The sequence below is a fragment of the Thermobia domestica genome, chromosome 3 (genome assembly GCF_964235325.1).
Source record: "Thermobia domestica chromosome 3, izTheDome1.hap1.1, whole genome shotgun sequence".
NCBI lineage: Eukaryota > Metazoa > Arthropoda > Insecta > Zygentoma > Lepismatidae > Thermobia > Thermobia domestica.
Window position 1 is genome coordinate 135919792 of NC_137456.1, and position 13386 is coordinate 135933177.

Below are 13386 nucleotides of genomic sequence, written 5' to 3' on the forward strand. Positions count from 1 at the left end.
ATGACTGCTTCGTGCTTCTAGTGTTAAAAAAATATTGTTTCTTTAACCTGTTATGACAAATTTTTTATTAGTGTTGTGCTTATATATATATATATATATATATATATATATATATATATATATATATATATATATATATATATATATATATATATATATATATAGTAATCTTAATTCTTTTAATTTATGGATTCAACAAATTTTCAACAGCTGTAGCGTTTCAAACTTAAATTTCTTAATCATGATTCTCTTATTTGCGTTTGGAAACACAGTAGCTCAGCGATTGGACTCGGTACAGTGGAATACAACAAAGTACTTAAACAAAGTTAATGTAATGAAATGACATCCTACTTATAATTATCTGACAACATATTTCAGTAGGAAGTATACAGAATTTCTAATCTAAAGGCCATTGGTTTGCATTTCATCAGAAATACAAAATGTTAGAAGTTTTAGTGAGTAGACATTTTTCCCTACAAATGTACGTATGTACTTTCGTTTAACAATCAGAAGAGTTCTCAACACCTTAGTAGCCAGTGTGTATGCCCTAAATATAAAACAATGTTATTTTCGATGAAAGGTTGTGACTTCTTGTTTCATGACTTGGTACTATTTTTAAGTAAAAAGTTGTAATGGATATAGTTAAAAAGTATAATAGTAGAGCATTTAACCCCGGGTGCAAGGAGTCCTTGATTCGATACCAGGGCGAGTGTGTGCTGGATAAGATAGTGTCCGTGGATATTCTCGAGATTCTCCTGTTTTCTCCTATTTTCATTCTACCAAATATTTCAATATCATTCACTTTTATTAATCATATGTTTCTTTTAGCTGAAAAGGCATAAGAGTGGGACTTCAATTTTTTTTTAAAAAAATCATTTTTTTCTTATTTGGAATTGAATTATTTGTGTCAAGTGATAAAAGCTATAATTTTGAGAAGAATACGAACACTAAAGCCAAACCATCGATAACGCTTAAAAATTCTATGAATGTAATGTATAAAGCAGCCTCATTTTTTTAAAATAATAATAAAACCCCTGATAATATAGTGTTTTCTTTGTACTCGTATCAATAAATAACGTTAATTCTTCGAAATTTTTTCGAATTCACACATGTGTCATTGTTTAAGAGATACAAACAAAAAAGTATAAATGGAGTTGAAAGGTTTTGACCGTTATTGAGATACGTCAGAGAGCCAGAAGGTCGTCCTTCACAGATGATAAATGCAATCCTTGCACTGATAGACTTAAACCAGTACGGTTCAAAGAGCTTTGAATTATTTTGTCACAGCTAATTGTGTATCGAGTGAGTGTTGATTAAACAACTTGGTTGGTGCTATACGAAAAATAAGGATGTATCTACCTGAGACTGCTTTGGGACTATTCATGGCATTGCTTGTTCTTCCACAAGATGAGAAACGACCAATCACTGATTCCGATGTAGTGTCAACTAGAAGCAACAGAGACATCGCTTTCAACAGCAAGGACCAGGATTTTTGGATGAACGATGACTGGTAATATGTTTTTTTTTTTTTTTTTAATTATATATCTTTAAAACGAAAAGCAAAATGGAATTTTTTGGTTTGATTGGAACGGCGCGTTCCGTTCAGCACCGTGGCTATATGAGACATGAATCTACAGTTTAAGGTGGAATCTGAACCACAATACTCTTTCAAATTTCAGTATTCTTTCATCGGGAACTGAACCCAGAACCGCCTGCAGCAAAGGAGCACGTATTAGCCTCCATACCAGAAGGAAGAGCGGTGTGTGTTTTCAGGTGTTTGTTCACCACAAAGCCGACTTGGCGCGAACTGGGATCGAGTTGAGTTGAGTTGATTTTGAGTTTAACGTCCCTTTCAGCAGCGAGGCTATATGAGACGTGGACCTACTGATTAACGCCAAAGGCGCGTACGAGAACCGCTTAGCCAAGGAGGAGCTCGAGCTGGGATCGAATCAGGGACCATACGCACAGAATGAAATCGCAGAAACTATCAGAATTATGGTGTCTATCATATATGATCTAGGATCTTGCTAGCGATCCTTCTCACCAAAATCAGGGCTAAAAAAATGAAATGGAATCTAAGTTTTACTCCGACGATTACGCTGGCTAAGCTAAAGGAAACGGTGATGAAGAGAAATGAGTGAAATGGTGGAATGAAGAAAGTGGGAGGAAACGAGAGAACCTCGAGAAAATCCAAGCACACGATGTTTCTCCACCACAAAGCTCACTTCGGCGCGAGTTGAAATCGAATCAAGGACCCCATGCACCAGAGGTGAACGGTCTACGACTGAGCAACCCCATCCCCAAAAGCCAGGGCTATGACATGGTTTTGCAATTAAGATTTCTTAAATGGAAACGTTAAATGGAATGTAAGGTTTGCTAACTGGTCCGAGTTCAATCCGCGGTTGTGATTCGAAGTCCACGTTAATGTTTAGTAGATTCTGCTCATCATAGCCCCGATGTTACATAAGGATGCAAAAAAGCAAAATCTAAAATACAATTTCTGACCATAGGCAGGCGTCCACCACACTGAACCACTGTTTCCCTAACAGTCTCTTTAGATTAAACAAGATTAGAATTTGTGAACGATTTTTCGGGACCGAATTTCAAGCAGTATTTATAACTTAGATATCATTGTGTTACCTAAACCTTTAAAGAAAATACGAAAAGCTAGCGTTACCGTATATTATTATAGTTGAGTCTGCATGTGATAAAGTAAACCTCATTTTCAACATTAATATTTTGCTTTGTCTGTGAAAGATGAGCATCGTCATAGTTGATCCAAGTATAGTATTTTCTTAGTCCAATTCTGCTTACAATATTTTGCCATTTTCAACAAGTTAAGAATATCCTCGAAACTTTAGATAATAATACTATATATGAAAAATCATTAAATTATTATGTTCTAGTCTTTGGGGCAGAGGTGTCCTGATCGACACCCACTGAAAGTTCATATGATCCGAATCGAACGTTAAAATTTGTTTGAATTAATCTCAAAATTGAAAACAGATGTTAAATTATAAGCTTGCAAGTAAAACGATCATGCACGAGTATAATTTAATAATACCAGTTTCCACTACGTGTAAAATGCGATTAGCTCAGAACCGTGCTGTCCATTTCATACCAAGTTTCGCAAGGTGACTGAATAGTAAATTTGCATTACACAACTATTCAAAAAAAAAAAATATATATATATATATTGAGTACCTCTATATCTTTTTTCTTTTAGTTCAACGTCTCACAATTATAGTCTGACGCTAAAGGAGACGATGATGATGATAATGAGTGAAGTGGTGGAATGAAGAATGTGAGAAGAAAGGAGAGAATCCGATACAAAACACACTTACACGGTATTTGTCCTCCACACAGCACGCTTAGCACGAGTTGGGATCGAACCAGGGACCGCACTCTGTATCTTCCACTATTCCATATTAAACCACCAGTAGTTCTTAATATCAAGTAGGTCTACTTCATAGGTCGGAAATAAATCCTGTAAAATCTATTATTTTTTTTATTTCTAAAGCTTTTTCTCAGGGTTTATGAAAACGTAATAGTGTGAATTTAATTAGTTTATGTTATCATTTGTTATTTGGTTGCATAGTGATTATAAACATATCATTAAATCATTTCTCACAATTTGTTTACATGTGCAATGTTCTTTATTATTCGTTTGTTATTTGTAATCCAATTGATAGACGTGTAGTAATGAAGTTCAAGTGCCATCAACTCTCATGATTTGACGATGTGGGTATCCTCAAAGCAATGTCTCACTTTCTGTAGGTAGCTAATTAAATACCGAAAAAAGTAAATGAATGCTACAATTCATAATCATCATCATGGTCATTCCGTCATTATTGCCAGGTTACTTGCTGCAACTCAGAAGCTTCCATGCTCCACGGTCTTCCGCTAACCTCTTCGTCTTCACGTACATTGTTTTTGTTTTGTTATCGTCCATTAATTGTAGTCTTCTTCGCACCCTCCCTCTCTTTCCTGCAACCATACCCTCTGGCACGTCCTTTACGATACAGTTCCTTCTTACAAGGGACGTATGAGAACCATGACAGCTAGATATTTATGAAAATTTTGTGGATCGCTAATCATCGTGGTGATAAAGTCACTCGTTGCAGAAATGCCTTGTTTACCCGTTACCTATAATACATATACCAAGCAGTGACCAGGTGAGGTTGTGCCGAATTAGATCTCAGATACGCCGGAAAAAGGCAGAAAATGAAAAACGTTTCCAGGTTACTTGATACTTACGGGAGGGGGACACGTGACCAAGAACACGGCAATAGTCACACAAGCAGTGTTGCCATCCCAACACTAACTTATAGTTTTTCAAATACAATGTATACCATTTTATGACATCAAAACAATTGGTATAAAACGTGAAAGCAAATAAGCGAAAAGTTGGTTATCAGTGTTGCCAAGTAAGTAAAATATGAGGCTCTAAAGTTGAGAAATTACGGGGTCCGTACAGAGAAATGAAGAAATTACAACAACAGTAAGACTGCAGAAGGAACAAAGGTACAGTAGGGATTATAGTACAGCATGTACAGCATCCAGTGACTAACTGGCTTGATACAGGATTTACTCAAAAGGGACACATCTTAGAGTAACCGTAGAAAGAAGAAGTCCCATGTAAAATAATGTACAAATGTGAATAGCAAGTATTCCTTTAGCGCAGCAATTCCAATGGCGTTTGTGTGGAATCGATATCTTGAACCGTTCCCAAGACCTATAAAATGAACTGTCTTGGAGTTGAAATACTGCATAAAATCCTTCATGCCTTCCAAACTACGGAAACGACGGACTAGCGCATGAAAAGAATACAGAAAAGCTGTGCCAAGAAAGGTAACAAATCTGTGACAAGAAAGTATGTCAGAATTAATTCGAAAAGATTAATGACCTGTTATAGGTATCAGTCGAGAGTATAGGAAACGTTAGTATGTGAGACAACGATGAAGACAAAACAAACTGCATTCAGGTTACCAGTAATATACAGTCGCGAAATATTTGAACATAATACACCAATACGTCAGAAGAGCCATAAATAGTACGGTAAAATACGTACATTTCTCGCCCTAGCTGCACACTCGATATGACTCGATTAAGCCCGTTAGTTACTGGATACTGTGCATGATATAGTTTACTCCCTACTGTACATTTGTTATTTATGCAGACTTGTTGTTGTATATTTTATTCATTTCTCTGTACGGACCCCATAATTTCTCAACTTTAGAGTCTCATATCTCACTTATTTGGCAACATTGATAACCTACCTTTTGATTATTTTGTTTCACGTTTTTATACCAATTGTTTTAATGCCATAAAATGGTATACGTTCTATTTGAAAAACTATAAGTTTGTGTTGGGATGGCAACACTGCTTGTGAGACACTATCGCCTTATTCTTGACCACGCGTCCCAACGTCGTAAGTATCAGGTTACCTGCATACATTTTTCATTTTCTACCCTTTTCCTGGCGTTTTTGGGGTATAATTCGGCACAGGCTCACCCGGTTACTGATTGGTGTGTGTATTATAGGTAGCGGGCAAACGAGGCATTTCCGCATTGAGTGACAATCATCACGATGATAAGCGATCCAAAATTAGTCGGGGATCCAATTTTCACAAGTATCTAGCTGTCACGGTTCGCATACGTCCCTCATTAGCCAATGTCCCAACCAGTTTCTCTTTCTCCTCTTAATAATATCTAACATTGTTCTTTTCTCCCCTACCATTTCTAACAACGGCACATTCGTTTTCCGCTAGAATGGGAGGGGGAATATTTTACCTCCGGAACTATATTTTGACCTGCCAAACAGCATTGTACATATGTTCTCTTTCTGCTGTCAGCAAACTAGGGAAAAGTAGAGTGGTGGTTTCCCGTTGCCTTTCACATACTACAATTTGATATTCAATTTGTTGACATTTCAAGACGTGGAAACGTGAAATAGAAATGAATTCTAGACCGAGTTTTGCTGATTGCTGCAGACTTCAGTATGCTTGCAGTTTGAAGTATATTCCTTTGTTCTCTTTTGGAAATCAACTGTGACTCTAACTTTGTTATGTAGTCGACAAGGATTTCTTAACCATGAACTTCATACAGTTCCTTAGGAGTGTCTTTTTCAGCAGTAAGCTTCCCAGCATTGTTCACAGACTCTGCCTCTGGCAAAAAGCTTTTCAAGCTTTTATTTTGCTAAAATTTTTACAGTACGGCACATATATAACTGCTCTTCCTTGTGTCAATTGGGTCTGGAGGAAGAGATAGTATCATTGTCTCCTTATACACTTGAATGCGGTAACAGTCACTTAAATAGAACTTCTATCATCTCAGCACGAAACGATTAGCTTTACAATATTTCGATCGCACAAATTCAAATATACACTGCAATGTGTATATTATATATATATGTAACATGAAATTCTGTGTAACTACGTTTTCAGAATATTTCATATTGCTTTTTATGTGAATACATTTCATTATAATGGATATAGAATAATCAAAGGAGACTGAAAAGGATATTGAAGGTATGTGTGTTTAACTTACAGGTAAGAAAAAATATAAAATAAAAATTGAGTTGATAACTTCCACCAGTTTTTTCACGATATAGAGTTCTCGTTTCTAACGTACCCTACGTTTGCGTATTGGATTCTTGTTATGAAATTAGAGGCTCTGTTGCTGATCTTTGTACTTACTAATAGAGAGGGAAATTTTGAACTTTAAGTTGCAATCTTGGAACATAATGGAGGTATCTTTTTTTTTTTTTTTATTTGCATGTGACCAATACCGCTATGCCAGATGGGTTTCTATCCATGTTAATGACATGAAACAAGCAGTGTGCGAATTGAAAAATTTTCCCAGGGGGGGATGAATTTCACCCATATGCGCACCCAGTCCTCCCACACACACACACACACACATATATATATATATATATATATATATATATATATATATATATATATATATATATATATATACTAACAAGTACAAAACAGTTGAGATGTGAGATCTTTCATAGATTTTCACTCAAGTAATATTTAGGTTAGCTACGCAAAGTAAGAATTGTTCCCTTTTTCTATCTTATGTTTATGTATATTTAAAAATACTCCAGAGGGGGAAGAAGTTATCCCTGCCAGGGATAAAAATTTTCTTCTCCAGGGTGGGAAAGATTTTTGTCAGGGGGGGAAATCCCTGGCATCCCCCCCGCCAATTCGCACCCTGGAAACAAGTACCAAAATCAGTCCTTAATGAGTTCAAGACTGGAAGATCTAAGAAACATTTCTTTTCCCTTGCAATCGATCAAGGCCATGAACAGCCAAACAAGATACTAAACGGAACAGGGGGAGTAATTGGCTTAACTCAAGATCCAATTGCTCCTCTGAACTGGTTTACGTTTGCTTCTAAAGTAAGTAATCTACTTGAAGACTTTAAAATTTCTTCTGGGTATGAAGACAATGAATATAATGAGTGTTACTACTTTCACCATTTAGATTTTCTATGTGATGTGAAGAACATGATTGAAGCGATTCATAAGAACGAAAATTCATTTCTCGAGTTCAGTAATGAACTAGTGAATCTTCAAGGAGACGTTAGCGAAGACAAGGAATCAGTGCTAATGTTCTTAGATAAAGTTAAACAACAATACGACAGGTTTGTGAATGAAGTATTCATTAGAAAAAGCAAACCATTAGACACCCCCATACAGAAAAATAACGTTTTGTTGTTTAAAACACCAAATCGTGAGCGGGTACAAGAAAAGCAAGTGAGAATATTAAGAGAAATGTCTCTGTTTTGGTCCAAATGTGCATAATTACACAATCAAGAAAAGGTAATATGGACGAAATCTTTTACTCATGAATTTCAAGAATACCCTCCTTCAATTGCACGTAGTTGACATGATGTAATGTTTCAAGAAATCTGACGTTCTTGTGTGCCTTCAGAATGAGGTTCAGGCCAATGAAGCCACCGATGTCATTTCAACTGAGAATTTAAATTAACATGCTATTATTTGGAATGGTGGAGCCTTAATTCATTTTCTTACCTTTACGATTGGGTCTATAACATTTGAAGATTACTTTTATATGTGTTTCTTGAGGCAAATTAAGATTGAAATGAGGAAAACATTGGCATTACATGTTATCTGGGACACTTACTGTGAAACGTCCATAAAAAACGAGACATGTGAAGATCGAGGTCACGAAATGAGGCAGAAGGTAGGCCCAAATATGGGGATACCCAAAGTATGGTATTTGAAGCATGGAAGAGGAACCCTGTGTCACTAACTGAAGCATTGGTAAACATACATAATTCTTTCACTTTCCTGGATTTTGACGCACTCGAATTTAAATCTATTGAACTGCTTTTTTTTTTTTTTAACCTACATGGAAATCAGGAAAAAGTCACCATCAGCGGCTAAAAGAAAACAATATTCTGCCAGAAAATCCAAAATCTAGAAAAATTGCCTCCTACACAGAATGCTCTTCTGTATCATTGCAGGCTTCTGTTTACCAAACAAGTATTTGGGATTCTGCAAACATGGCCGAAATTACACTTCCAGATCTTTGCAAATATGGGTGGAAGAAAGAAGCAAATAAAGTCCTATAAACATGAATCAACATTCTCATTGCTGCCAATACCTATAAAAAGATGGTCAAGTGAGGATGCAAGAAGTGTTTAAATCATGCGGCTAAACAAAGAAATTATTAAATTAAACTGCACTTTGCAAGTGTTCATGTAAACAAAAATGTTTGGCCCTATCTTATAAAATGTAACATTTATTACTACTATTATAGTAGTTCGCTAACGTTGTAACGGAAACGTAAAACCACATTTAGTTCCTCCCAAAATGAAAAATAATGTTTCTGTAATTAATTTGTCAGGGATGTTACATACAAATGATTACAATGCAAAACAGTATTGCTAACTGAAATATTATGAAACTTCACTCTATAAAAATAAAATTTTGTCAACATCCAAATTTCTTATATAATTTTTAACTCCGAAAATGATATCCAAAATTCATAGATAACAGGTATATAACGGGATTCTGGACATTACAAATTCATTTTGTATAAATGCACTTAATTTACTTTACTTTAGTGCAAAGAATACGATTCTATCTTCTTTCTGTGTTAAATTATACGGTTCTACATAGTTTACTAGAATATTTACGGGCGGCCGTATTGATGACGTCATAAGTTTCGGTCTATTAGGATGTCACTTCTCCCACCCTACATTATTAACTAGGTGGCCTAAAGACTAAATCTGCTATAGTGGAGCATTTTTAACTCTTATTTAATAATACGAGTATATTATAAAATTGAAAGTGACTATGTTTGTGGCTCTTAATTTCTTGAACCGCCCGACCAAACTCGATTAAATTTTTGACATAGATGAAGTTCCTGTCTAGGTTGCTTTTTATCATTTCACTTTGAAGATACTAGATCTTAGAAGCAAGGAAGAGGAGGAGGGAATTATATGAAAATGAAAAAAAAAAAACCTCTTGAACCACCCGATGGATCTCGATCAAACTTTCAACATAGATAAGGTTCCGGCCTGGAATGTTTTCTTCATTTCACTTTTACGGTGCAACGTAGGGGAGAGAGAGGGGGGAATATATGTAAAACAGTAAAAGTAAAAGTGACTGTCTTTGTGACTTCATCACGCTTAAACCACCCGACCGATCTTGCTCAAATTTTCAACATAGATGAAGTTCGAGCCTGGGATAATATTTATCTTTTCACTTTGATGATAGAACTTAGGAGAGAGGAAAGAAGGAGTTAAAAAAATAAAACTTAATAACTCTTGAACCAAACAATCTCGATCAAATTTTTAACATACGTGAGGTTCGGACCTGAGGTGTTCTTTATCATCTCACTTTGACGGTAGAACTTAGGGGTGGGGATATATATATATATATATATATATATATATATATATATATATATATATATATATATATATATGTATGTATGTATGTATATGTATATAAAGAAAACTTAACAAATAACTCTTGAACCAGCGGACCGATCAAATTTGCAACCTAGATGAAGTTTAAACCTGAGATGTTTTTTGTAATATCACGCTGACGTTTAACTTAAAGATTGGAGAGGGAAGAAACATTTAAAAATGATCAAAAATGACTGATATTAGTTTCGAATTCATAGTGTTCGGAGTTGTTGAAATGAACAGTGATACTTCTGATGCCGTTTAAATCCAAATTCGGCCCCGCAACTTAGGGGAGGGGGAATATATATGAAGATGATCGAAATGACCAATATCAGTGTCGAATTCGTAGCTTTCGGGGTCGCTGAGATGAACAATGACACTTCCGATACCGTGCCCTGCAACATGGGGAAGGGAGGGAGGTATATAAAAATCATTGAAAATGTCCGATATCAAAGAACGCTTTAGTAATAGGGAAGTAAAAGTGATTGACTAAAGGAATACTACTATTTTTTATTAATTTAACCCAGCGAAGTGGGTAATAGATGCTAGATGCTAGTATACCTATAAATTACAGCTACGAAGCCACTACACCATGTCTTATATAAAATCACAACTACCTTCTTTGAAATGATACAGAAAATATATTAATACAGATCTGCGTTTTTGTTACTACAATATTTTTAGAAATTTTGATAATTACGGTTATTCAAATTTAAAATTGAAAACGAGTGTCAATTTTTTTTCAAGTTTGCTCCAATATATTTCAAAGATATACAAAGATATATATACCATATACAGATGCTGCAACTAATTATGTATAATTTGTAGTTAATTTACTTTAGTTTGGGACTAAAACGACAGTTTTACCTCTATTCTATATAAAATTATACTCGTTTAAAAATTTTATTGGAAATTCCACTGGCAGCCATGTTGATGACATCATAACTCTCGATGTACTCGAACGCCAATTTGCCCCCCCCCCTTCTATTGTTTGTGTATATGACCCAAAGAATGAATCTGCAGTGGTGGACAAACTTTTACATTCATGGTAACTCCCACTTAATGATTCATATCTACTAAAAGTGATTATCATATTGTATATCATGAGGAACTTGGAGTTGCTGTGCTTATTCTTGGATAGTTTCTACTTTAACTAAGTTGGATGATCAGAAACCCCTAAATTATATGTATAGCACATTCCTTCAATTTCAAATATTTTTTAAGAGCTATAGTAGAAAATTGTTTCGTTACCAGGTATGTGCGAAATTCCAATCTGTAACCCCATTTCAACATATTTTTCTTTATTCTCGCAAGGTTGGAGAAAGAAATATGGAAATTTTCATCAATATTGGACAAATATTACGATAGTTGTCACGGTACAGACAATTAAAAAGACACATACGCAGATTATGTCGAATAGTAGAAGTTTGATTCAATTAGTCAGCTCTAATATTGTACTTTATTTTTCTCCTACAGGATAAACGAAATATCGTTTGAAGAAGCTCCACAACCCTATTTTGATTCTCACTTAGACGATGATTCTCCTGTCACAGATGACGTAATAGAATCTTTCCTTTTTCCAGACATACCATCTTCCTTTAAGAACGATAATGACCAAACAACTAAGTCTACGTAAGTATTTAAATTCATTGCATCTGTAAACTATGTCTAGTAGTATGAAGTTTTGAGTGTTTACCTAAGCAGTGAATTCCTCTTCAAGCCTTTAAAAAAAAAAAAAAACTGTAATTTTCTTATACTATATAATAGTTCGCGGCACCCACATTGACGTCTAGGATGCACCAATGAGCTCGTGACTAGTGTTGCACAAGAGATCAGAAACTTCCCGTATCATCTCGATTCACGTTTTGAAAACGAAACAAGAGTCTAACGAGTAGTATCTTTTTAAATTCGAGACGGCACGAGGAATTTCACGAGTCTAGTGGGCAACACTCATCCAAGTCTTAGATTTCAAATATTATGTTATATGATTCGTAGTACGTATAAAAACTATGGATTGATAAACTGATTGCACGAACACCATAAAGATCATATTTTGACTTTTAACCCTGGAATACACAGACAAAAAAAGCTTACGTGAATACACAGGTGGGGTGCCAGCGCACCCCATATAATTAAACGCTACTAAATTTATAATACACAAACTTAAATATATTTGTTTTATTTTAGCAGTTACAAGAAGACACAATAGGAGTTTGTATGTATTTTTGAACAGACACAGCTATTCCTTACTGCACGAAATGCAGACTTCGTTTCTGTGCTCATCACAAACAGCCTCTTTGCATCTGAAACAAAAAGCTTTAGTTTTTCTGTCCTTATTCCTAGAGCACATTCGACATCGTGCTTGCTCTGGAAGTCTAGATGTTGAATGAATTACAGGTGACAGTTCTTTTTGAATTCCAAGGATATTTATGATACCAATAGATAAATTAGTCGAAAGATTCTTTTTGAGGCGCTCCAGCATGTAGGGTCTAGTTAACTCCAACCCGTTTTTTTTAGAAACTCCTAACGAATGGTTGAGAATTCCTTTTGTGACCATTTTTTTTCCTAATATAGAGGCTCCCCTTATAGCTGGATCATTTTCGATGTTACCCTCAGTGTCACTCGTGTCACTTCCACTAATTTCGTCATCGACTTCCGATTATACTTCAATATTGTCATCGGACTCACTGAAATTACCTTCAGAATCATAATCTTCTTCTAATGTGTTCAGTACAAAGTCTGTAAACTTGTTTCAACCTGCACACACTTTCGCCATCATGCAATTAATCAAATATACATGCAAAGTATCTAAAACGAATTTCGTCAAAAATTGAATTTCACATACGTAATTACACAGGTGGGGTGTTGGAGAACCCCACCCCTTGAATATATTCTCTTCTAAAACGAGACAATTTGCTTCACACCCACCACCGTGAATGCCATGCTCCAAAATGAGAATACACGGAATCACCAACCAATGTGCCTGAGAACAGAGCCACAATGGCGACGAGTATAACGTCTGGGGTGCTCCAGCACCCCCCTGTGTATTCCAGGGTTAAGATGTTCAAGTCATTACACAATATACTCCAATAATATATGGTTTAAATGTTGTTATGTTACACTCTTCGTGGATATCTCGCGACGCGGAAAGAATGAGATAGTTTCTGCATGGAGTTAATAAAAAAAAAACAGGGCAAAAATTTTGTACATACATTCCTAAAACGAGACAAGAAAAGCTTTTCTGAGAATTGGACAAGACAAGATGAGATTTCAACGAGATTAGACGGGTAAACCCGATTTCTCATCTATTCTTGTCCCGTGAGCAATACTAGTCGCGACATGCTATTGCTAAACTTTCAGTGAGAAATTTGCTTTCAGTGGACGAATATAGCGACATGGTTGATAAGGTTCTCGTGTCATTAAAAGCGCATAC

The 13386-nt window shown here is 35.5% G+C and overlaps 1 protein-coding gene across 1 annotated transcript in view; it reads left to right on the forward strand.

Moving 5' to 3' along the window:
* Positions 1–1259: 1259 nt before the first annotated feature.
* The window catches only part of LOC145681514 (uncharacterized), an 80970-nt gene continuing 68843 nt past the window's right edge, over positions 1260–13386 (forward strand). Inside the window, exons 1-2 of the mRNA XM_081753160.1 lie at positions 1260–1510; positions 11430–11585. Coding sequence (XP_081609286.1) covers positions 1350–1510; positions 11430–11585 — 317 coding nt within the window. The 5' untranslated portion in view covers positions 1260–1349. The remainder of the gene's footprint in view (positions 1511–11429; positions 11586–13386) is intronic.